The following is a 25,582-nucleotide window of genomic DNA, read 5'->3' as shown; positions in this document are numbered from 1 at the left end:
GAACGGCGCTGGGTTCTGCCGCGGGCGGTGGTTTCATCGCGACAGAATCCAGGAATTTCACGATAGAACTAGCTGTAGGCTCTTGGGCCTTTGCTGTCTGTCTGGGTGTGGCCTGTCTCCGTCCGCCCGAAGCCTTAAGCTTCCTGGTGTTCATACCTCTGTTTGGCCCTGGCGTGACCAAACCACGGCAGCAGAGAAAGAGACGGCCAGCAAATTACTGAGGAATTACGGGGTGCAGAGCCCTCGCTGCTCGCTTGGGATCTCCTGGTCTGGTTAGGTTCACAGTGAGGAAACAGACCCTCCACTTAATAGACTCAGGGCCCGGGCTTCTCCCAGCTTCTCTCACTGGCCTCCCTGCTGCCCCCGAAACAGCTAGGCCCACTGCAACTCAGCGTTTATCGTGCAGGTGGAGGGTAGGGGCCGAGCATCATAGAGTCCGTGTGTTGAGGGAATAATAACGTTAAAGATTTTGCAAGGAAGCCGTGTACCAGGCATTGTGCTAGGAGCTTTCATGGATTATCGCATCCCCCCCCCCCCCAGTATTGAGGCAGGTATCATTGTCCTGTATTACAGATGAGAAAAATGAGGCACAGATCAAATAACATGTCCAAAGTTGCACCTTCAGTGGCAGAACTTTTGAATCAGGAATCTAAGCTTCAGAGACTTAACCCAAAGTCAGACAGCAGGATAGTGGCCACATAGTGATTTGAACCGAGAAATAACGGGTTCCAGAGGTTTGTTGTTGTTGTTTTGACAGGCAGAGTGGACAGTGAGAGAGAGAGAGACAGAGAGAAAGGTCTTCCTTTGCCATTAGTTCACCCTCCAATGGCCGCCTCAGCCCGCGCACCACGCTGATCCGAAGGCAGGAGCCAGGTGCTCCTCCTGGTCTCCCATGGGGTGCAGGGCCCAAGCACTTGGGCCATCCTCCACTGCACTCCCGGGCCACAGCAGAGAGCTAGCCTGGAAGAGGGGCAACCAGGACAGAATCCGGTGCCCCGACCGGGACTAGAACCCGGTGTGCCGGTGCCGCTAGGAGGAGGATTAGCCTAGTGAGCCGCGGCGCCGGCTCCAGAGGTATTAAAACACTTAGAAGTCGTGCTGTGCTGGGCCCTGCGCTGGGGAAGCAGGTAAAGCTGCTGGCTGCAATGCTGGCATCCCAAATGGATGCCAGTTCTGAATTCTGGCTGCTCCACTTCCATCCTGCAGCTCCTTGCTGATGGCCTGGGAGAGCAGCAGAGGATGGTCCAGGTGCTTGGGCCCCTGCACCCATGTTGGGGACCCCGGGGGAAGCTCCTGGCTCCTGGCTTCCAACGACCAGCTCCGGCCATTGTGGCCATATGGGGAGTGAGCCAGTGAATGGAGGATTCTGTGTGTGTGTCTGTGTCCCACTTTCTGTAAATGCTGCGTTTCAAATAAATAAATCTTTAAAGAAAAAAAAAAAAAGAAGAAGAAGGACTGGCGCTGTGGTGCAGTAGGTTAAGCCTCTGCCTGCAGCGCTGGCATCCAATATGGGCACCAGTTTGAGCCTGGTTGCTCCACTTCTGATCCAACTCCCTGCTGATGGCCTCTGAAAGCAATAGAAGATGGCCCAAGTGCTTGGACCCCTACACTCACTTGGAAGACCTGAAAGAAGCTCCTGGCTCCTGGCTTCAGATCAGCCCAGCTTCAGCCATTGTAGCCATTTGGTGAGTGAACCAGCAAATGGAAGACCTCTCTCTTGTCTCTCCTCTCTCTCTCTGTAACTCTGCCTCTCAAATAAATGAATAAATCTTAAAAAAAAAAAAATTCAAACTTAAAAAAACAGAAGGCATGCTGTGCAAATGGAATGAAATTGTAATGAGGCCATGGCCACATGAAGACATGGATAGACACACACATTCACACACATATCTGAATTATTTTTCCTCAAGATAATATTTTTTAATCTATGTGAAAGGCAGAGTGACAAAGAAAGACAGATCTTCCATCTAATGGTTTATCGACTTCCTCTGGGCTCTCACATGGGTGGTTAGGATCTGAGTACTTGGACCATTATCTGCTGCCTCCCAGGGTGCACAATAACAGTAAACTGGATCAGAAGTGGAGACAGGACTCAATCCCGGGCACCCCGACATGGTATTCTGGCATTCCAAGTAGTGGCTAAACCCACTGCACTACAACACACACCACTCCAATTATTATTTAATTTTTAAAAATATATTTATACAGAGCCAGCATTGTAGTGTAGTGGGTAAAGCCACCGCGTACCACACTGGCATCCCAAATGGGTGTCAGTTCATGTCCCAGCTGCTCCACTTCTGATCCAGCTCCCTGATAATGGCCTGGGAAAAGCAGCAGGAGATAGACCAAGTGTTTGGCCCCCCTGCTACCCAAATGGGAGACCTGGAAGAAGCTCCTGGCTCTAGTTTTAGCTTTGGCTTGGCCCAGCCCCAGCCATTGCTGCCATCTGGGGTGTGAGCCAGTGGTTGGAAGATCTCTGTCCTTCTAGATGTCTGGGCTATCATCTGCTGCTTCCCAGGTGCATTAGCAGGGAGCTGGATCAGAAACAGAGTTCAGGCCGGCGCCGCGGCTCACTAGGCTAATCCTCCTCCTAGCGGCACCGGCACACCGGGTTCTAGTCCCGGTCGGGGCACCGGATTCTGTCCCAGTTGCCCCTCTTCCAGGCCAGCTCTCTGCTGTGGCCAGGGAGTGCAGTGGAGGATGGCCCAGGTGCTTGGGCCCTGCACCCCATGGGAGACCAGGAAAAGCACCTGGCTCCTGGCTCCTGCCTTCGGATCAGCGTGGTGCGCCGGCCACGGCGGCCATTGGAGGGTGAACCAACCAACGGCAAAGGAAGACCTTTCTCTCTGTCTCTCTCTCTCACTGTCCACTCTGCCTGTTAAAAATAAAAAATAAAAAAAAAAAAAGAAAAGAAACAGAGTTCAAGGCATTCAACCCCTGCCACCCATGTGGGAGACCCAGATGGAGTTCCAGGCTCCTGACTTCAACCTGGCCCAGCGCTCTGTTGCAGCCATTTGGAAAGTGAACCAGCCATTGGAAGATTTCTCTTGCTCTTTCTGTCACTCTGCCTTTCAAATAAAAAAAAAAAATCTTAATTCTTCCATCAGACTGCAGGGCTCTAGAAGGAAGCCCAAAAATGAGACGCAGAAGCCAAGAGGCAGAGTGAGTGATCATTGTTTGTGAACCAAGCGAGATGTATAGAACGGTGGGATTATATGATCTACTGGGGAGGGACTGAACCCTAAAATGTTCTCTCTATAGTTTGGGGCAGAGCTGAGCACACTCCATTCCACAGAAACTTACAGTCTTAGGAGAGGGCAGGTTCTCCCTTGCAAAAGGTCATTGGGGGCCGGCGCCTTGGCTCACTAGGCTAATCCTCCGCCTGCGGCGCCGGCACACCGGGTTCTAGTCCCAGTCGGGGCACCGGATTCTGTCCCGGTTGCTCCTCATCCAGTCAAGCTCTCTGCTGTGGCCCGGGAGGGCAGTGGAGGATGGCTCAAGTGCTTGGGCCCTGCACCCGCATGGGAGACCAGGAGGAAGCACCTAGCTCCTGGCTTCGGATTGGCGCAGCACACCAGCCGTAGTGACCATTTGGGGGGTGAACCAACGTAAAAGGAAGACCTTTCTCTCTGTCTCTCTCTCTCTCTCACTGTCTAACTCTGCCTACCAAAAAAAAAAAAAAAAAGGTCATTGGGGATGAAATAGAAAAGGTCGATTCCGGGGAGTGGGGTCTGACCACAAACAGGGGTGACCTGAGGGTTGCCTCTGACATAGAAGGCAGGTGCCCCAAGCGGCAGCTTACCCTGCTGTCACTACACCCACCCAACTGCTATCTTAAGTGGACAAAAAGTTGTTTCCAAACTAGTGTAGTCTCCAGGTAAAGAACACAGTCTTTACACAGACCACCTGCCGTTGGATTTTGGTTCTAGCTCTTAACAATTGCAGGACTTGGGTGCAAGTTATTTCTTTATTTTTAATCTATTCTTTAGGTAGAGTAGCAGGGAGTTGGATAGCAGAGTGACAGAGAGAGAGAGAGAGAGAGAGAGAGAGAGATCTTCCATCCATTGGTTTGCTCCCCCAAATGGCTCCTACAGCTGGGACTGGGCCAGATTGAAGTCAGGAGCCCAGAACTCCATCTGGGCCTCGCACGTGGACAGAGGAGTCCAAACACAAGGCCCATCTGCTGCTGCATTAGTGGGAAGCTTGATCGGAAGTGGCGGAGCCAGGACTTGAACCAGCACTCTGATGTGGGGTGTTGGTGTCACAGGCAGCAGCTTAACCTGCTGTGCTTTAACCTCTGTTCTCTATGCCCTAGATTCCCCATCTGTAAAATGGGGGTCATAAATAGTGTAATTGTGAGGACTATAAAATAGTGTATTTAAAATTCTGAGAATTGCCAAGGACATAGTAAACACTCAATAAACATGATAAATAGTGACTGTTATGCGAATTTTCCTTGCCTTTCCAGCAAGGTCACCTTCCTAGTCAGTGTACACACAGGATAAAGCACCTGTTATGTTATCAGGCACTCTTCCATGTGCTGGGGACAAAACAGTGAATGGGACAAAGCCTTTCCCCTCACAGAGGATACATTCCTCTTTCTGGAACCTACTGCTTTGCCAATTATTAGTCCACTGTGTTCTCTGCTGTCTGAAAGGCCATTCTTCAAAACCTGTGAGAAACATGGTGATACAAGATACCAAGAAGGCCTAAAAAAAAAAGCCTTAAAACATAATTAAGCAGGCCATGATGGGGGACTTGGAACATAGAATGATAAAAGAATGGGCCAGTGCTTTGGCATAGCTTCCCATTTGGGTGCCAGTCCTGGCCACTAGTGGCATGGCTGTTGCAGGCATTTGAGGAGTGAACCAGCAGATGGTTCACTCTGTCTGTCTCTGCCTCTCTCTCTATAATTCTGCCTTTCAAATAAATAAATCTCTCTTTTTTAAAGATTCATTTATTTATTTGAAAGAGTTACAGAGAAAGACAGCTTCCATCCACTGGTTCACTCCCCAAGTGGCCACAATGGCTGGAGCTGAATGATCCAAAGCTAGGAGCCAGGAGCTTCTTCTGGATCTCCCACACAGGTGCAGGGATCTGAGCACATGGGCCATCCTCCACTGCTTTCCCAGGTGCGTTAGCAGGGAGCTGGATCAGAAGCAGAGCAGCTGGGACTCAAGACAGCACCCATATGGGATGCTGGCACTGCAGGTAGAGGCCCAACCTACTAAGCCACAGGGCTAGTCCCGATAAATCCTTTTTTTTTAAACACAGAAAAATTATAAAGAAAGAAAAATAAATGAGGCCAATTGGCTTTAGTCCCCATATGTATGGTTCCTTTATTTTTACTTTTTTGATTTAAGAGACAGGAGTCCGGCACTGTGGCATAGCAAGTAAAGCCAACCTCCTGCAGTGCTGGCATCCCATATGGGTGCCAGTTCAAGTGCTGGTTACTCCTCTTCCAACCCAGCTCTCTGCTATGGCCTAGGGAAGCAGTGGAAGATGGCCCAAGTCCTTGGGCCCCTGCACCCGCATGGGAGACCCGGCAGAAGTTCCTAGCTCTTGGCTTCGGATCGGTGCAGCTCTGGCTGTTGCAGCCATTTGGGGAGTGAACCAGTGGATGGAAGGCTTCTCTCAGACATAAGACTTCTCTCTTTCTTTCTCTGATTCTGCCTCTCTGCTTTTCAAATAAACAAATAAAGGCCGGCGCCACGGCTCACTAGGCTAATCCTCCGCCTTGCGGCGCTGACACACCGGGTTCTAGTCCCAGTCGGGGCGCTGGATTCTGTCCCGGTTGCCCCTCTTCCAGGCCAGCTCGCTGTTGTGGCCAGGAAGTGCAGTGGAGGATGGCCCAAGTGCTTGGGCCCTGCACCCCATGGGAGACCAGGAAAAGCACCTGGCTCCTGGCTCCTGCCATCGGATCAGCGCGGTGCGCCGGCCGCGGCGGCCATTGGAGGGTGAACCAACGGCAAAGGAAGACCTTTCTCTCTATCTCTCTCTCTCACTGTCCACTCTGCCTATCAAAAATAAAAATTAAAATAAATAAATAAATAATGTTTTAAAAATCCTATTTAGGCTGGCGCCATGGCTCAATAGGGTAATCCTTCGTCTGCGGCGCCGGCACACCGAGTTCTAGTCCCAGTCAGGGCGCCGGATTCGGTCCCGGTTGCCTCTCTTCCAGGCCAGCTCTCTGCTGTGGCCAGGGAGTGCAGTGGAGTATGGCCCAAGTGGTTGGGCCCTGCACCCCATGGGAGACCAGGAGAAGCACCTGGTTCCTGCCTTCGGATAGGCGCGGTGCGCCGGCCGCAGTGTGCCGGCCGCGGCGGCCATTGGAGGGTGAACCAACGGCAAAGGAAGACCTTTCTCTCTGTCTCTCTCTCTCACTGTCCACTCTGCCTGTCAAAAAAAAAAAAAAAAAAAAAAAAGGACGACCTTTCTCTGTCTCTCTCTCTCACTGTCCACTCTGCCTGTCAAAATTAAAAAAATAAATAAATAAAAATCCTATTTAAAGAGAGAGGGGAAGGGAGAGGGAGAGAGAGAGAGGAGAAAGAGAGAGAAAGAGAGATCCCATCTGCTGGGGCTAGGCTGGACAGGAGCTGGGAATTCAATCTATATCTCCCATGTGGGCAGCAAGAACTCAGTGACTTGAGTCATCACCACTGTCCCATAGGGTCTGCATTAGCAGGAAGGTGGAGTCAGGAGCCGGAGGTGAGAATCACACTGGGTACCCTGATGTGGAACATGGGCACCTTAACCAGTCAGCTGCTAGGCCAAACACCTACCACTGTCTGTTTCCTCGGTGAAGCTAACATTTATTGAGTGTGCTTAGCATTTCCTATGAATTATATAATTAACCTTTCCGTGCCCCCCAATTTGCAGACAAAGAAAAAAATTGAGGCACAGCAGTGAACTAGCTTGCATGACATCATAAAATTAGTAAGTGGCAGAGAGGTTTTTCCTCACATTTGTCATACTTGAGCCTACATACACTCTAAACCTTGGAAAAGAAATTCATCCAAGTACTTTGGGTGTATTCTTCCCCCCATTCAACTTGTCGCTCAGCTGTAGGACAGAGATGTGAGCTGTGATGGGAAGGGACGGGTGTATGATGAAGCGATTTGGATGCTGAGTGAGACACTTGCACCTCGTATTGGAGTGCCTGGGTTCAGGGCCTGGTGCCATTTGATTTCAGCAGCAGTTGACCTGAGTGCTCAGGATCCTGATGCCCACAGCTCCCAGCTCCTAGCTTCAGCCTGGTCTGGCTCCAGCTGATGCAGGCATTTGGGGAGTGTACCAGTAGATGAAAAATCTCTGTAAATGAGTGTTTGTCTCTCTGCCTTTCAAATAAATAAGATGTCACAGTAAGCACGTTGCTATTGGAATTCTTGGATATTCTTCTGGTTAAAGAATTCTTAGGGCTGGCATTGTGGCATAACAAGTTAAGCTGCCACCTGCAGCACCAGCATTCCATATGGGTGCTGGTTCAAGTCATGGCTACTCCATTTCCCATTCAGCTCTGTTAATGCGCCCGGGAAAGCAGCAAAGGATGGCCCAAGTGCTTGGGCCCTTGTACCCTCATGGGAGACCAAGAAGAAGCTCCTGGCTCCTAGCTTCAACCTGACCCAGCCCTAGCCATTGCAGCCATTTGGGGAGCGAACCAGCTGTTGGAAGATCTCCCATTTTTTTCTTTATCTCTGTCACTCTACCTTTCAAACAGATTTTTAAAAGAAACAAGGAAAAAAGAAAGAGGGTCTGGCGCTATGGCATAGTAGGCTAAGCCTTGGCCTACAGTGCCGATATCCCATATGGACACCAGTTCAAGTCCCAGCTATAGCACTTCCAATCCAGCTCTCTGCTATGGCTTGGGAAAGTAGTAGAAGATGGCCCAACTCCTTGGGCCTCTGCACTCACATGGGAGACCAGGAAGAAGCTCCTGGCTCCTGGCTTTGGATCAGCCCAGCTCCAGCCATTGCAGCCATTTGGGGAGTGAACCAGTGGATGGGAGATCTCTCTATTTCTCTGCCTCTTTCTGTAATTTTGACTATCAAATAAATAAAATAAATCTTAAAAAAAAAAAAGGGTGCCGGGCCAGGGCAGTGGTATAGCTGGTAAAGCTGCAGCCTGCAGTGCCTGCATCCTACTGCATCCTACATAGGTGCCGGTTCAAGTTCTGGCTGCTCTACTTCTGATCCAGCTCTCTGCTATGGCCTGGGAAAGCAGTAGAAGATGGCCCAAATCCTTGGACCCTTGCACACATGTGGGAGACCTGGAAGAAGCTCTTGGCTCCTGGCTTCAAATCAGCTCAGCTCCGGCCGTTGCGGCTGTCTGGAGAGTGAGCCAGCAGATGGAAGATCTCTCTCTCTCTCTCTGCCTATGCCTCACTGTAACTCTGCCTTTCAGATGAAGGAAGCCCAAAAATGAGAAGCAGAAGCTAAGAGGCAGAGTGAGTGATCAATGTTTGTGAACCAAGCGAGATGTATAGAACGGTGGGATTGTATGATCTACTGGGGAGGGACTGAACCCTAAAATGTTCTCTCTATAATTTGGGGCAGAGCTGAGCACACTCCATTCCACAGAAACTTACAGTCTTAGGAGAGGGCAGGTCCTCCCTTGCAGAAGGTGGTTGGGGATGAAATAGGAGAGGTCGATTCTGGGGAGTGGGGTCTGACCACAAACGGGGGTGGCCTGAGGGCTGCCTCTGAAGAGGATGTCTCCTAATAAGACAGATGGAGTTTCCTAAGCCCCTGGCTCTCTCCTGTGCTGGTCCTCCAGGACACTGGGAAAGCATCACAATGGAGAGGGGACTCTGGCTTGACGGTCCCAGCAGTCAGAAGTGGGACCTCTCTCTCCAGGCACTTGTCTCCTCTACCAGGAATCTGCACCAAAAATGTGGGTAAGTTACATCTTCACTGATACTCCCGCCCTCCTTCCCCAAGGCATTTCTTTGTCACTAATTCCCACTGATCATTGGTTTTGCAGTTCTGTTAGGAGTTGTTTCCTGTGTTTATTTCGTTATACAGGGAAAAAAAGGGGGGAGGGGAGAACTCCAGGGTAGCCGAGGGATGAGAAAAAGGATGCCCATCTCCCTGACGTCCATGTGCAGCCAGCACCTCATTCCAGCCCCTTTCAACCCCTCACTGAGACCCTGGTTGGAGGAGCACTGCCTGTATCCAGAACAACCAGGGAGGCCTAGGGTGACTGCCAAGCCCCTCAGGACACATTAGCGCTGCCCACCAGTCACTCCCAAGGAGAGGGTCGTCATCCCCTGAAGGTCCTGGAGAAGTTGGGGGGGGGGGTTTGGGTTGGGATTGGGGGGAGGAAATAAGGCAAAGATGAGCTCAGGGTCCCAAGAGAAAGGAGCCTTTGTGTGGGGTACAGATGAGGGACAAGGGGGTGATTGTGTGGGAGGGCCGGAAGTGCCACACTGACTGGCACTGCTATAGGCAGCACCAGCTTCACCCCCTGGTGCTCCGAGAACTCCCTAAGGGGCCAGGACCAGACGCAGCCAGGAAAGCAGGGACCACCTGATGCCTGCAAAGGGTGCAGGGATGGAAGGGAGGATGCGTAGACAGGGGGAAACAACAGGTGTACCCACCCCTACCGCAGACTCAGGGAACAGGAGGCAGAAGGAAAAAGACAGAAGCAGCTTTTACTATATTTACATCCAAACTTTGCAGGGAATGAGCCTTATTGCACAGGCCAGGGCCCCAGGTCGGGGAGGCATTTCCCAAGGCGGAGTGGACACGGAGGCTTAGGACTGGAGAGGGTACCAGTACTTCGTAAGGGGCTCTCCCGCTGCCTGTTAAGGAGCTACAAACCCGTGGACCATGGTGCCCCATTTCTCTTCTCTCCCCTGCTCTCCATAAGAACCTCATTAAGCAAGGGGGCTGTGGCTCCTGAATAAATAACTTAAAATAAAATACAAACACTAAGGTAGAAAAGCACGGAGAGCCTTGGGCTCCTTCGACCACGCCAGGGGAGAGGGCCCACCATCGGTGGGGAATGAGACCCCCTCCCCCCTCCCATTCAGGGCAAAGGCTCGGGAGCTCTGTATCTTTCCAGTTGTTTTTTAAAACAAAAACTTCTATGATGACCAGGGCAGTGCAGATCTGTGTGTGCCCTGGGAGGGAGTGCCTGGTGGAGGACAGGGGAGGAACAGAGCTGTACCAGCTCCCCCAGGCCTCCCGCAACATCAGCATGAACAAACTGGGCAGGCTGGAGATGGAGGAACTGTGCCTTTTTCTAACAGCGGGTCCCCCTCTCTGCTGCCTCCTCTCGGAGCCTGTGGCTGAACAGGCTCCGTGGCCTGTTCCCAACTCCTCTGTGAAGGGAGCGGGGAAGCAGCTTAGCTCTAGAGTCCTTGCTCTCTCACCACCCCGCCTGGGGCTGGAGAGGGCAGCTTCAGGGACCCTAGCATTCCAGGGGTGCTCCAAAACATTTCCGGCAGTCAATGGCCTTGGGCGTAGGCATCTGTGCCCGCCGCTGCCTCAGCTCCTCCTTGCCCATGCTGCTGGCCAGCTTGTTAAAGGCGGACTTGTACTTCTTGTCGAAGGCCCCTGGGGAAGAGGGTGTGAATCAGTGCGTTAGGATCCCTGCCTTCCACACCCGACCCCCAGCTCCCTGAACTCCTTGGCCCCTGCCTGCCCCTCACCTATGTCCACGTGGTCCTTGCCCAGAGCAGCCATTGTCAGGAATAAGATCTCACGGTAGATGCCCCTGGAGTGGAGGTAGAAGGGCATGGGTCAGAGAATGGGGTTATGCAGCCCAGAACAGTCCAGCGACACCCAGATAGGAATACTGTACCTCTGCAGGTGCAGGCCAGTGGGAGGGGGCCCCAGAGTTTCCAGCAGGAGCCCCACAGCCTTATGCACCTCATTGAGTCCAACGTGGCGCAGCACTGACTCCAACAACGCCAAACTAAGGGAGGCGGGTACTGGGCCTGGCCACATAACCCTCTGGGGGATCTGGCCTGGGTAGAAGGAAGGAAGGAAGGCCACCAGGATCACTGAGCCCTCTGGGAATGGGACGTCCCTCTCCCACCCTAGTCCAGTACCAGACTCACTGTGAACCCTCCAGAGCACATAGAGAGGTGGACAGCTATTGGGATCAGGGGTCAGGATATCCCACAGCAGCCGCACCTGCACAGAGGCTGGATCAGAGGTTAGCCAAGGAGGTGGGGCCTGGGGGAGCAGAAATAGAGAAGAGAGTTAGGCTCAGGAATGAGAGGACAAGAAGTGACAGGTGATGTCCAAGGAGACAGAGGGGCATTACAGGACAAAGCCCAAGGACAGGAGGGCAAGGAACCCTTTCCCTGACAAGGACGGGGGCTCTTGGGAGCAAGACTGTTCTGTAATGGACCTCCTATTCACAGGGGTAAACAAGGCCGTGCTGCTGTTTCTCCCCGGGCCTGGAACCCCACAGGTGCTGTATCAGTGACTGTCAGTGGAGTGAGCAGACCGACATTACCGAATCCTTTTCTAGGCCCTAGCACTCACAGGGTATCTGCACCACAGCCCTGGAAGTGAGGCTCAGGGTGGTGAGGGCAGAGGGGAGCAGCCAGACCAAGCACAGCACACGGCAGAGCCTGAGCTCCTTCTGCGAGGCCAAGGACAGTGCAGAGGGCTAGGAGGGTACAGAGCTGGGAGATGAGGAGGGAGGCACTCGGGATGCAGAAGCCACGTGGGGGGCACTGACCTGAGGGGCTGGGGGCCCATCACAGGAGGCCAGCACCAGGCCTGGCAGAATACTAGGCAGGCCCAGCCGTTGGAAATACCACAGAAGGTTCCAGAAGATGATAGGGTGGGCAGCAGGCAGCTCAGGCAACGCCAGCACTTCACTGCCCTCATTCTCTACCAGCGACTCCAGCTCCTTACGCAGCACCAGGGGGCTCAGGTATGCCCACGCGCCACTCTCCACTCGCCGGGAGGTACCCTGCCCAGCACAACGTGGGAGGACAGTGGAGCACTGTGCCACAGCTCCCTCCCCAGAGCCTGCCTCCCGGTGAGCTGTCACCCTGGCACGCCGCCCCCCTCCCCTTGCACATCCATTTCCCCACCACCAGCACCACCACAGGGCCACACACTCCCTGCCGTCCCTCCCGTGCCTCTGACCCAGCCCTTACCCCCATGTGCCCGTTGCAGAGCTGGGGCTCGTCCAGGGCGAGGCAGAGCCTACGGTCACTGAGCACGGGGCCAGGACCCCCAGGGACGGGAGCATCTTTGCTGCCACTGGCACCAGCAGGGGTCGGCTTGGGGCTGGGGGCACTGCGGGGGACAGCAGGAGGGGTAAGCTCTGCGACCTCCGCCTCTCTGACCCACCCGCAGCACTTGCCCTGCTGTGGACACCTGGGTCGGGAATCAAGGGTCTGGACGCTGAGCAGGGGCACGAAGGGACAGGCGCAGAAGGGGCAGGTTGTGTTGAGGTTAGAGTCGTCCGGTGCCCAGCCGGCCATGATCTCCTCATCGTACACCAGCGAATCACAGGCACGGCACAGGGAGCAGCTGGACAGCAGAATCTGTGGGAGAGGAGACCCCACCCGGGAAGCAGGCCCTGTTGGAGCGCTGCTCTCCCTGCAAAGCCCAGCGCAGGCTCCTGCCACCTCCTCCCCACCCCGCCTCTGTGTCCCCGCACATCTGGGTGGGAGGGGTTCCTCACTTCCAGGGAAGGTGGCTGGGAGGACCCAGGGGTGTCACTGAGGCGCTCTGAGGAACGGCGGAGGCTCAGGCTGCTGAGAGAAGATTCTGAGAGGTCCCACTCACTGCCCAGAGAGGCCGAGCTCTGCCATTATACGAGAAAGCGTGGTCGGCAACCCCGTGTTCCTCTTCACCCAGGAGGCTGACCTCAGCCACTGCTCGGGGCATCCTTCCGGGGCATCCTCCCAGGTGGCGGCCCCTCCCCGGGCCTCCCAGTGCCCAGGCATCCGGAGCTCCCCTGGCTGGCTACCTCGGACGCAGTGGATCCAGGGCGCTCCCGGGGGTGCAGGAGGCTGTCCATGGGGCTGCGGCGGGCTGGGGGTGGCAGGTCAGCGGGCAGCTCGGGTGGGGGAATGCGGGAGGCAGGGGAGCGGCGGGAGGGGGTGAGCAGCTGCTGAAGGCGAGCACCCAGCCCTCGTCGGGGGGTGCCCGCCTCCTCCTGATGCCCAGCAGCCTTGGGCCCGCGGCCACTTAGCCCTTCCAGGGCCTCAGTGGACTGGGCACTCAGAGCCGGGCCTGAACCCCCTGGGCTGCCCCCAGGTGCCAGCTCCTCCCCGGTAAGGCTCAGGTCTGAGAGACTTCCATCATGCCAGGGCACAGGTGAGCCGCGGGGTTCCAGCACCCCCAAGGCCTCTATCACTGCAGAACAAAAAAGAATCCAGGAAGCTATGCCCAGTGCTCCTCCAGCCACCCCTTCCCGTGAAGACCCAGGCCTTGGTCGCACAAACTCAGCCACCAAAGCCCGCACCCTGACAACGCTCGGGCTGCACTGCCTCCGTCTCCAGCAGCCACCGCCCCGGCCACCCCTCCACACGGGCAGGTGGTTGGGAAAGCTGGCTGGGGGGAGGGGGAGGGCAGATGAGGGCACTCACTGTGGGCCACACCGGCCTCCACAGTGGGCTGTGCGCCTCGGGCACTGCCCAGGCTCCCGCTCTTCACCAGGCGCCCCGCAGGGGAGGCTGGGTCCCTCAGACTTCGCCCAGCCCAGGTAGTCTGGCGCTGGAGTGGGCGGGTAGGGGAGGGGCGCTCCAGACAGGGCTCTGTAAAAGACAGGGATGGGGTCTGGTGGCAGTCACCTGGACATCCAGCCCCCTGCTCCACAACACAGCCCCCTGGCTGGGCCTGGGTTCCCCACAGGCAGAACTCGACTGGTTGTGCTACCAGCCACGTGTAGCTATCCTCCTGCAGGAGCCCAGCCGCCTACCTGGAGGCTGGCCCCAGCACTCCGTGCCTCCCTTCCAGAGCCTGGCAACTCCAGCCAGAGCCTGCGGGACCTGTCCCCACCCACCTGTCTGGGAGCTGCCTGCCTCTTGCTGTGCTGCCGGCTGCTGCTGCTGCTGCTGCTGCCGCCGCCGCTCTTTCAGGGGTTGGCGGAACTGAGCAGCTCCCAGGACAACATTCCGGAGCTTGGCCCAGCGCAGGCGCCCACCCGGTGTGCCCGACGGCCACTTGCTTTCCAGCACAGCCTGCCAAGCACAGTGCCCATCAGGATGGCCTACTTGGACGCCCTGACACCCACCTCTGGTCCCAGGGCCCCTAGAGCCACCTTCCCCTTCAGACATCCTGCCTAGGGCTGACTGTCCCGGCCAGTAGCTCAGCCAGCAACAAGAGCTCACAAGAGCAGCTGCCTCTGAGCCCGCCTAGCAGAAGCCAGGAATGCCGAAGAAAATTTGTATCCAGACTCTGCTACTTATAAACTATATGGCTGTGGGAAAATTCCATTGTTCTGCTCCTTAGTTTCCTCGGCTGAAAAACAAGAGGCAGCTGAGTGCAGGGGTGAGCGCCAGACTTCAGGAAAGGAAAGGTGGCTGCCCCTGCGTGCGGAGTCTGACTCCCTAAGATACACTGACCCCGCAACCGTGCACGGAGTCTGACTCCATAAGATACACAGACCCTGCAACCGTGCACGGAGTCTGACTCCCTAAGATACACTGACCCCGCAACCGTGCACGGAGTCTGACTCCCTAAGATACACTGACCCTGCAACCATGCACGGAGTCTGACTCCCTAAGATACACTGACCCCGCAACCGTGCACGGAGTCTGACTCCCTAAGATACACTGACCCCGCAACCGTGCACGGAGTCTGACTCCATAAGATACACAGACCCTGCAACCGTGCACGGAGTCTGACTCCCTAAGATACACTGACCCCGCAACCGTGCATGGAGTCTGACTCCCTAAGATACACTGACCCCGCAACCGTGCACGGAGTCTGACTCCCTAAGATACACTGACCCCGCAACCGTGCACGGAGTCTGACTCCCTAAGATACACTGACCCCGCAACCGTGCACGGAGTCTGACTCCCTAAGATACACTGACCCCGCAACCGTGCACGGAGTCTGACTCCCTAAGATACGCTAACCCTGCAACCTCATCTCCCCGGACAGAATAAGCGGGGGATGATCATCCCACCCCATGGGGCTGCTGTGAGGAGAAACTGATCGAACATGACTAATGTGTCTGGAAGAGTGCCTGCATGCTAGCTGACACTCCGCTGTAGCCAGGGCTGTTGAGGGTGAGAATCAAGGCAGTCAAATGGGAAGGAACCGTGTGGAGGCGCTACGGAGCACGTAGGAGCACAACGGATGCCAGCGGCTGTGGGACCTGGCTTGACCCTCCAGGCTTAACCTCCAAGGAGCAGCACCCCTCCCCACTCCGCACTGCGTGCACAGCCCAGTGCAGGCTGCTGCCCCACCCCTGCCCCCAGCTGGGTACCTTGTTGTAGTAGCCATAGGTGATGGTGTTGGGCACAATGCCCGCCCGCCGCATCTCCAGCATGACCCGCACAGACAGCACAGGCTGCCCATAGTGTGAGCAGAGCTGCATCAGCACCCGGTAACACACCTGGGCCAGGACACGCACAGTGTGCTGGGGAACCCACTCCCGACCGAAATCTTCAAGGCTCAGTGAGCACCCTCTTCCCGCTCCCCCAGTTCTCAGGGACCAGGGACCAGGGACCTTGCTGTCCCCAGGCAACTCCTTAACTCCTTCCTGCAGACTCTGCCCCCAACCATCCCTAACACCTACCACCCAGCAGTCTCCACTCTACACCTTGAATACGCTCATTCACTCAGTAAATACCCATGGGGCATCTGCCCAGCTACAGGGCCCCCTATCTGCTTGCCCTGGCCCCACCAAGGCTCCTTCTCATAGACCCCGAGCTGCACAAGCCTCATTGGGACTGGTATGAGCGTGGGCACACAGGTAAGTGGCTGCCTACCTCGTCGGGGAGCACCACTTTGCGGCTCTCCATCTGGCGTAGCACTTGGTAGGCCGTGTGCAGTGCCCGTACCCGGGAGGGTGCCGATCGTACGTAGGCAGGCAGGCACAGGAACCACAGCCCGTAGCAGTGCCCCAGCAGGCACCGGGCCCACAGCTCAGGCACGGTCGCTGACTTCTGTGCCATCCGCTGTGCAACCTTCATCTCCTAGGTGGGGCAAGGGACACACCAGAGTAAGTACGATGCCAGGGCAGCTCTGAAAACAGGCTGAGGAGCATCCCTGTGCTCCGAGGAGGCAGGAGGGAGCCTGCATTGCACAGGTGTGACCCTGCCTGAGAGACAGACAAGGCAGCCAGCCCCTGGATCCCACAGTGCTCGGGAAGAAGATGCTAATGATGATGGTGACCACGCAGACAACAGCTAATGCTCATATAGTGCTTTTCTATACACCAGGAGCCTTCAAACCTTCTCCTATCCCTGTGGGGTAAGTACTATTGATGTTCCCACTTTACAGATGAAGAAACTGTTGCATCAGCCCTTGACCTGAGCCAGGTCCCTGGGTGGGGCCCACCTGCTGGCTACCTGTTTGGTTCGGCGAGGGGCAGGACTGCTGGGGGCACTCCGGGAGGTGCCCGGCACAGGCAGTGCCCCAGGTTGCTCTTGGGGAGATTCAAACAGCTCAGCCCGTAGTTCTGGGAACCCATCATAACTGGTAGGGCAGACAGAGACAACATCACAGTCAGCACAGGGCCAGGCAGGCTGGGCTGGAGCAGCGTGCGGGGCCCGGGGACACGGAAGCATAGGAGAGGCTCTCACCAGAACTGGGGAATGGGTTCGCTGCTGTCTGGGACCGGGGGCTCCTCGGGAGGCGTGATGAAGACGGTGAGCTCACTTCCTGACAACTCTTCCAGCTCCACCAACGGAGTGGGCTCAGGCCTTTCCTGCTCGGCGTGGACCTGTGGCAGGAGGACACGACAATGAGCATTCAGACAGTGGATATGGGGATAGTGCTGTGGCGCGGCAGGTGAAGCCGCCACCTGCAGCGCCACCTGCAGTGCTGGCATCCCATATGGGCGCCAGTTCGAGACCCAGCTGCTCCACCTCCGATCCACCTCCCTGCTATGGCCTGGGAAAGCAGAAGATGGCCCACGTCCTTGGGCTCCTGTACCCGTATGGGAGACCCAGAAGCAGTTCCTGGCTTCTGGCTCCATATCAGCCTGGCTTTGGCCATTGCGGTCATTTGGCAAGTGAACCAGCTAATGGTAGATCTTTCTCTCTGCCCCTCTACCTCTGCCTCTCTATAGCTCTGCCTTTGAAATCAATCAATCAATCAAAAAAACACAAAAAATACTGTGGACGTGGGGCAGAGCCAGAAGATGTCCCCCACCCCCGTGAAGCACATCCCCTGCGAAGGAGTGGGCTACTACGGATGTGAAGCCAGCCCTGGCAGGGTCCACAGGCTGCGCACTGTGTAACTCCAGGGGCACTATCCTATTCACATCTGAGATACAAAATTGTGTTGACAGTGGCCTGGGGGCAACGGAGACAACCAGGAGGGAAGCAGACCTACAGGTACACAGAGGAACAGTGCCCAGAGTACCTTGTCGACGCAGGAGTCAAAGAATTCCAGGGCAGCATGCCGAGCAGAGCCGAAAGAGCACTCCTCAATGAACTGGGAGAACATCTGTGTGTGCAGCAGCTGGGAGTACAGCTTGTGGCTGGAGCGCTCGCGGGACTTCAGGAAGCCTGGGGGTGATGACAGTGAGGCAGAGGAGGGGGCCACCAGGGCTCTCTACCACAGCCACACCTTCCCCACACCCCCTACTTGGCTCCCAACCCACTCAGGATCCCCGACCCCTCTGGCATAACCACCCCACTGACCGAGCCGGCCAGCCCAGCTCCCCCAGTGCCATGGTCCCGTGGAAATCCCACCCTTTCGTCTGAACTCATTGTCTCAGACCGGGGGTTCTCCCAAGGTGGGTCCCTAAACAGAGCTTGGCCTAAGGGAGCTGCCTGCCACAGGAGCCACACTCCGTCTGCCCCACGCCCAGGGCTCCGGAGGGCAGCGCCACATCTGGCTCCTCTGTGCACCCTGACTCCAAGAGTAGAAGAGCAGACAGCTCAAGGCAGGTGCCTGGAAAACCACTCGCAGAGTGCAGGAGCAAGCAGCCAGAGTGGTTCCCAGGGCCACCTGCCCCCGCCAGCCGCCCCCTCCCATGATGCAGTCTCCAAGCAGATGCAGGCCCTCTTTACCCTGAAGGTGGAAAAGGTTGTCCACGTCGCGAGCGCCCTCCGAGGGGGCCTGGGTGAGTGGGCGCAGGAATTCCCGGTAGCCCTTGAGCAGGCAGGCCATGAAGCGGAGGAAGGCGCCCTGGACCTCTCGCTCCAGCCGGGCCCGGCGGCCGCACACTGCCTCGTAGTCGGTCAGCAGGAATTCCAGGGAGGCCTCCTGCTCGGGTCCAGTGTATGCTGGGGACCAGCGGGCCGGAGGGTCAGGGCCCACACCCACAGTGCTTGTGTCAACCCTGCGCTCCACATGGGAGTCCTCCACCCCAACCCACCTCTGTGCAGCCAGCTGCCGCTACAAAATTACCTTTGGGTGACAGCTTCAAGCTCAGCTGTCCTGCAGGCCAGGACTATGATCTGCCCTTTCTCAAATCCCCCTCAACGCTGTCTCCAACCTCCCCAGGGAACACCCAGCAGCCCACAGGCCTCCCACCCCCACCCCACCCAGGCTTCTCACTCTGGTCCAGCTGCTGGTACAGGTTAGTCAGAGTGGCCAGCAGAACCTTGTAGGGTCTGCGAGGCAGGGTCCGAGGGGAGAGGGGCTTCTTTTCCTCGGTCCTGTGAGAGGAACCCATAGGGGAAGGGTGACAGGGCTCCACGTGTGCCCGAGGCCCCCTTGGAGCCAGCAACACGCCACATGCCAGCCCTCTCCCACCCACCACCCGCAGACCCCAGAGGAGACCCAGTGTCTTACTGGAAGAGCGTGTTGGTGTCAAGGTCGACACAGATGACGTCGGCCGGGGGGTCATGCAGATCAAAGTAGCTGGAGTGGATGCCCACGATGAAGGGCACAGGGGCGCTCAGCACGTCTGCCAGCACCAGGGGGCACAGCGGAATGTAGGGGCACTGCCAGTGCAGCGGAAAGATCATCTGCAGAAACCAGAGGGTGGGGTCGGGGAGCCGGGGGCAGGGCAGCAGCAGAGGGCACTGGCTTGGGGAGGGGGCACCTTTGGCAAGAGGCCGCTGGCTGGAAGTGGAGGCCAGAGAGTCTCTGTGAGAAGTTGTGTGTCCCTGGAGGTCATCCGCAGGGGGAGGGACTGAGGAGCCTCCCCAGGAAATGAAAAGTTAAGGGCAAGGGGCAGTGGTTCCAGGGAAGGTGGCTGGGACAGGGTGGCACTCACCGAGACAAGGGCCTCACAGACACTGGTGAGCAGGTCTGGCCGCAGCGAGTGCACCAGCAGTTTGTGCTCCGTGAGCACGGCCAGCAGCAGTGTGACAGCCAGCTCAGGGCCCAGGCTCTGCAGCAGCTGCAGGAAGCTGGCACCGCTGCGGGCAATGCGGAGGTGCAGAAGGGGTCAGCAGGAGACTCTGGAGACCCCTCCCCAGTCACTGGGCACGGACCCCACCCGGACCCAACCTGCATAGGCCTCAACAACTGCACTTCCCCTCCCCCACCTCCCCCAGCACCTGGGCACACACCTGAGGGGCAGGGGTGAAGACACAGGTTGACAGAGGAGCAGGTTGTCGTAGGGAGACATCTGGGAGGGCAGAGAGCCACAGGTCAGGGGGGCGCTGGCCAGCCCCTGCCACGCTGCCCTTCCTTCCACCCGGCCCAGCCCCAGCTCTGCGCTCACCTGCACTAGGATGCGGGGTCTCTGTGGGGAGGGGAAGGGGACGTTGTGAATGAAGTGCGAGATGTGCCTGGGGAAGAGAGGGAAACGGGTGAGAGGCCGGCTCTGTGGCCCGTCCCTGTCCTGCCTCCACATGTTCTCAGGAAGCTCCTTCTTCCCTGAACCCCGGCAGAGCCTCTGGCAATCAGAGGAAAGGTCTCCCCGGGACAGGCACACCCCCTTGCTGGGAGCCAGCCAGCAAGGGGACACCAGACTTCAGGCCCCACTCACCCCCTCGCTGGCGACATTTCTCCCCGCGGACCAATTGCCCAGCCACATACACTGCAGCCCACCTCCCGCCTCTGCCCTAATCCCACCCATCTCTTCCGGCCTCCCTATCCCCTCTGGACTCCCCAGTATCAGGGGACCCGTGCTCACGCTTCCAAGGGCAGGCGGTGGGGGCCTGAGACGGAGTAGCGGTAGAGGAAGGTGAGGAAGGCGCGAAAGGCAGGGAAGGCGGGCCAGCGGGACAGCACGGCGATGGCTCGCCGGCTGCGTACAGCTCGGCCGCCCAGCGCCCGGCCCCGCTCCACGGCACTCAGCAGGCCCAGTGCCCGTGCCTGCCGCTCCGACAGCCTGGCCCTCGGGAACGCCTCATAGAACTGCAGGGCGGCACCATACACCTGGCGGAGGAGGGAAGGGGGTGGGGGAAACAGAGGGACGGTCAGGCGGGCCCCGCGTGGCCTGACCCCTGACCACGCTCCACACACCCACCTTATCACCAGCGGCACCCGTGAGCACGAAGGTGGAGAAGACGGGCACGGGGTACTTGGTCTGGGCAGGCCAGCACTCGATAGTGGCACCCATGGGCAGGCAGAAGACTGGCACGGACTCGGGCAGCGGGAACGCCTCGTTGTCCTCCTCCGGGTAGCGGCCCAACAGCTCTGCACCCCCGGCAGAGTGGGAGGGGTACCCAAAAGGAGGGGAGTCCATCAGACTCCAGGGGGAAGGAACCAGGATTTGCCAGAGAAGGGCCAGGTGGCAACAGGGAAGTGAATTCTGGGGACACCAAAGGTGCCAGTCACGAGGGACCAGGGCAAAGGGGCACAGAGGAGCAAAGGGTTAGAGGGACCAAGGGGCCACTCACCTGCCTCGTACACCAATGTGTTGCCCTTGGCTAGGCCCACCTTGTAGCACAGATACACCGCTGGGCCCCACTGCCCCGGAAATGGCAAAAGACAGGCAGATGCTCAGCCGACAGAGGTTTCTCAAGTCCCTTTCCTCCCCACCACCCCTAAGTCTTCAAGCTCCCAGCAATCCCGGTGCCTGCTCCGACCTGGCCCTGCTGTCATACTCTCAAACTGAACCAGCCCAGGTCTCAGCGCCCAGAACCCCAGCCCCACTCACCATGCCGGGGTTGAGGTTGCGTGGCAGCCGGCAGTACGTGTGGGGAGTGCCCTCACCCTTGCTGGGCAGCACCAGACAGAGGTCAGTGATGCCCAGGGCGTGCAGCCCTGCCCCCTCTGCTGCCCGCCGGTAAGTGAGGTAGGTGCGGGGGTGCCCGGGGCCTGGAGGGGCCAGGTTGGCTGAGTGGCTGTAGGGTGTTGTGTCCAGCACTTGGAAGCCAGGCTTGGGCCGTTCCTTCCCCTCATACAACACCCTTGGCGCAGGGGCAGAGAGAGAGATGTCGAGAGGTCAGGGTGGAGAAGGAAGACCCCAGCCCTGCCACGTCTGCCTTCCTGGTCCCTGAAGCCTGGCAGCCCCCTGCAGATTCACTGCCCACCTCCCTTCTAGCCCTCCGCTCTGCTTCTTGGTTAGCCAGCAACCCTACATGCCATCTATGGCACCGAAACTCATGAATAAACACTAAGAATGAAACAGACAGGGGCCTGCAATGTGCTGTTGCCTGCAGTGCCAGCATCCTATATGGGTGCCTGTTTGAGTCCCGGCTGCTCCACTTCAGATTCAGCTCTCTACTATGGCCTGGGAAAGCAGCAGAAGATGGCCCAAGTCCTTGGGCCCCTGCGCCCATGTGGGAGACCTGGAAGAAGCTCCTGGCTCCTGGCTTCGGATGGCCATGGCAGCCATCTGGGGAGTGAACCAGAGGATGGAAGACCTCTGTTGCTCTCTTTCTCTCTGCCTCTGCCTCTCTCTAACTCTGCCTTCAAATAAATAAATAAATAGATCTTTAAAAAAAAAAAAAAAAAAAAAGAGGGGCCGGCGCCGTGGCACAGGTTAATCCTCCACTTGCGGCACCGGCATCCCATATGGGCGCCGGTTCAAGTCCTGGCTGCTCCTCTTCCAATAACGCTCTCTGCTATGGCCTGGGAAAGCAGTGGAAGATAGCCCAAGTCCTTGGGCCCCTGAACCCATGTGGGAGACCCAGAAGAAGCTCCTGGCTCCTGGCTTTGGATTGGCGCAGCTCTGGCCATTGCGGCCATCTGGGAAGTGAACCAACGGAAGGAGGACCTCTCTCTCTCTCCCTCTCACTGTTTGTAACTCTACCTCTCAAATAAATAAATAAAATATTAAAAAAAAAAAAACAGACTACCATTGACTGGCTCTGTGCTGAGTCCCTCACATGAGTTATTTCCTTGCCGCTTCTCAACACCCTACAAGAAGGTCTTTCTACAGATGGAGGAACGGGCCGAGAGGGGCTCAAGACCCCGCCCAACAGCAGGGTGGGCAAGCAGGGGCATGAGCACCTGAACCCAAACTTGGGCAAGGACTGTAAGCGCAGATGTCAGCCCCACACCCCCAGCCTCCGCGCTGTTCTGCTCCCATTCCCGTGGCCCGCTCCCAACCCCACACCCCTACCTCTCCCTGTCTCACCCCAGATCCCTCCCAACCTCCCCTGGTGCCAGCATGGGCAGGGGCACACACCCCAGCTCAACGAGGGGGGGCTTGTCACGGCCCCTGCGGTAGCAGATGACGGGCTGAGTTCCACCCAGGAGCCCGGCACTGAGTTCCAAGGGGTGGCCTCCAGCAGAAGTCTGGATGCAGGTGTAGCCCTGGGGCACCTCCTCGCCCAGGGCCCTAGCGATGACTGCCACATCTGTGATGGGCTCAGCAGGCCGGGGAGGGCGCAGGGGACCGCTGGGTTCAGGAACCCGTGCTTCCTCGGGGATGGGTGCTCCGTTCCCTGCGAGCCCAGCTACCACGAAGTAATCCACCAGCCGGGGGGGCCGCTCCTCTGCCATGGCCCCCCCCTCACTCACTGCATCTGGAATGGTCAAGCGGGAGACAGATGAAGCAAAGGAGGCTGGTGTTGCCATGGCAACCAGAGTACCCTTCTTGCTCCCCTCTTCCTCCCTACCCAGGAAAGGCAGGATAAGCAGTCAGCCAATCCAGGACTCTCCCGCCTATGACATCACTAGGCTCTCACTGCCCACCGCAGCTCCTTAAAGAGACAAGCTGCCTCTGATCTCGTGGTACCAGCTCCTGTTCCCAAGGACCCCAGACTCCACTCCACCCCACACAGCTCACCTGGGCTCTGACATTGCTAGTATATCCCTTTTAAAGGCTCTCCCCCTGCTCATTCCCTACACGTACAGTTACAGTAGCACAGAGGTAACAGTCTTTTCTGCAATGACATCATTCACCCTGACCATGACATCATACCAACCAGCCAGGCTTTTTAAGGACTCCTGACCTTCCACGCTAGTGACGACATCAAAAGAACCTCAAGATCCAGCTAATGTTCTTAAAGAGCCCACTGCAACACTTCCCCACAGATTCTTGGGAAAGCTCACAAAACCCAAACTTTCACATCTCCTCACCGGACTCAAGTGTCCTTTTTCCCAGTTTTAACTCCACCAATGTTGCCAAAACAACAACAATAACAACAACACAGCCTCCCACCTCCAGGAACCCTGGGTGTGTCACTGGGTCCAAAGACGCTGTGGGAGATAGTGCCCCCATCGCTCATCCTCTGCCAGGAAGCCAGCACAGAGACAGGAACAGGCCCACACAGTCCTTCCTAACTGTGTTCTCACCTGCCTCCATCGCCCAACCCCAGGGAGTAGGAAACCCAAGGGTCCGGGGGGCACCCAGGGTGCGGCAGCTGGGAACGAGCCCGGTGGGTGGCTTGCAGCCTGGCCGGAGGCCTGCAGGAGTGCTTCAGAGGGGAAGGGAGGTTACTTCCTGAAACAGTGGAGGGGAAGCAGACGCTCAGCGGAAGTCGGCCTATGGGTGTGTGTGATGGCAGCGGTGGGGGTACCGTTGAAGATGCCAGCACAGCATCAGCTTGGCCGGAACCTCAGGCCAAAGGACCGGGCCAAGGCAGAGGAGGCTCTGGGTGCCCAGTCCTGCTTAACCTCCCACTCGGCCTGGGGGGAGCAAGGAGCAAGAAATCTCATGGAGCTAGCTAGGCTGGCTCTCTCCTTAACCTGGCCTCTGGACACACAGCCCCAGCCCCATCTAAATTTAGCCTCCACGTCTGAGCAGCGAAGCCAGGAGTCAGCGTCAGCCTCCTGATTTAACTCTGGGGCACAGCCCCCTTCGTCACCAACGGCCAGCGACCAGGAGCCCTGTGCCCAAGGCAGCAGGCAGAGGCCACTGGCTGGGCCTATCCATGGGACCTGCGCACCTTGGGCCTCCCCTCATCCAGCCCGGTCCTGCAGACGGCAGCCCTCTCTCCCCGGGGAAGGAGACCGGCACAGGGGCCACGCCGTATCCAACGCCCACATGCGCGGCCGCGGGAAGTTCGGGTTGGGGCAGAAGGGTGCGCCGCGGGGGAGGAGGCGGAGGAGAAGCGGAGGGCAGGGAGAAGCGGGCGCGCCGGCGGCCGAGGACGTGACGGCAGCAGCGCCGGCCGCCGCGTGACCCTGGCGGGAGGGAGGGGAGCTCCGGCGCGGGCCCCCGCGGGAGCAGGAGGTGCAGGGGCCCCGCACGGCCAGCCAACTCCGGCTTGTGCCCTCCCCTCCACTTTCACTTCCCCAGGAGAGAGGAACCGGAACCAGATGTGCAGCGCTGCAGGACAGCTGGGGGCGATTCCCCCCGCCCCGCTGGCGCTCCCTCCCTCCCTCGCTTCCCCGCCCGCCGCCCCGCCCGGTCCAGCCCCTACCTGCCTGCCCCGCGACTGCCCGGCCGGCCGGCCCGCTGGCGGGTGGCTCGGAGCGCGGGCTGGCGGGCCGGCGGGCGGCAGGGCTACCCGGCCCCGGACATGGCGCGCCCGACTCGGGCGCCGCTCCCGCCCGGGCGGCGAGTGAAGAAGAGGCGGCCGAGGGCACCGGGGCGCGGGGCGCGGTGCAGGGAAATCCCGGCCGTCCCAGCGTCCCCGCCGCGCTGCGCCAAGCGGGAACTGCGCTGCCGCGCCGCTAGCTCGGGCCGCACGGTCCTCCCAGCTCCCGTGGCGCTGGGGGCCCGGCGCTCCTCCGCGCGCCCCGCTTTCTCCACCCCCCCCCCGCGGGGCCGCGGGTGCTGCCGCTACCCCTACCCCCCCCCCCCCCCCCCGCCTCGACCGGCGGCCGTGACCCTGGCAAGCGCCTGCCCAGCGCCCGGCCGCCTGCAGCGCGACCCCTGGCGGCTGGGAGGGCCCCCCACACCCGGGCGGCTTCCCCCACCACCCAGACGCTGCCGCAGGATACTGACCCCAGGCGGCCCTGAAGTCCGAGGCGGGCTCCCGTCCCGCCCACGGTCCTACAGTCAGAGGATGTAGGGAGCATGCCTCCGGCGAGAAAGTAAAAGCCCTGAAGGCCTAGGTTGCGGCTTCTCCTACTTCCAGGTTTATGACACACTGCATTCCCTTCCAGCCAGAGCTAGGATCTCTCGGTTCCCTTTTCTGAAATTGACGACAGCTCTGGAAAGAGGAAGAGGAGAGGCTAGGACT

General features: G+C 58.1%; 2 protein-coding genes across 6 annotated transcripts in view; both read right to left on the bottom strand.

Annotated features, from left to right (window-relative positions):
* Positions 1-8,696, bottom strand: part of GATAD2B (GATA zinc finger domain containing 2B) — a 109,824-nt gene extending 101,128 nt beyond the window's left edge. The window contains exon 1 of the mRNA XM_051857277.2: positions 8,585-8,696. The gene's annotated coding sequence lies outside the window, so the exon portion shown is untranslated. The remainder of the gene's footprint in view (positions 1-8,584) is intronic.
* A 933-nt stretch (positions 8,697-9,629) lies between these two features.
* On the bottom strand, positions 9,630-25,551 carry DENND4B (DENN domain containing 4B). Of its 5 annotated transcripts, none has more exons than XM_008264394.4 (28): positions 25,345-25,551; positions 22,636-22,975; positions 21,160-21,412; positions 20,900-20,969; positions 20,527-20,696; positions 20,191-20,435; positions 19,777-19,843; positions 19,622-19,680; positions 19,324-19,468; positions 18,897-19,072; positions 18,660-18,760; positions 18,170-18,385; positions 17,517-17,662; positions 16,733-16,872; positions 16,499-16,625; positions 15,917-16,123; positions 15,412-15,540; positions 13,981-14,158; positions 13,565-13,732; positions 12,943-13,331; positions 12,655-12,777; positions 12,345-12,514; positions 12,122-12,263; positions 11,695-11,931; positions 11,063-11,180; positions 10,804-10,969; positions 10,652-10,716; positions 9,630-10,556 (listed from the first exon to the last, which is right to left on the bottom strand). In XM_008264394.4, the coding sequence occupies exons 2-28, from the start codon at positions 22,950-22,952 to the stop codon at positions 10,411-10,413; spliced, it is 4,470 nt and encodes a 1,489-aa protein (XP_008262616.2). In that variant the 5' UTR covers positions 22,953-22,975; positions 25,345-25,551; the 3' UTR covers positions 9,630-10,410. The 5 variants fall into 5 exon arrangements, with proteins under 5 accessions (XP_008262616.2, XP_008262615.2, XP_008262617.2 ...); XM_008264393.4 differs by lacking the exon at positions 25,345-25,551 and adding an exon at positions 24,818-25,148; XM_008264395.4 differs by lacking the exon at positions 25,345-25,551 and adding an exon at positions 24,341-24,478.
* Between the last annotated feature and the right edge of the window lie 31 nt (positions 25,552-25,582).

This window comes from Oryctolagus cuniculus, chromosome 7 (genome assembly GCF_964237555.1).
Source record: "Oryctolagus cuniculus chromosome 7, mOryCun1.1, whole genome shotgun sequence".
Lineage (NCBI taxonomy): Eukaryota > Metazoa > Chordata > Mammalia > Lagomorpha > Leporidae > Oryctolagus > Oryctolagus cuniculus.
This window is presented reverse-complemented; position numbering and strand designations above follow the sequence as displayed.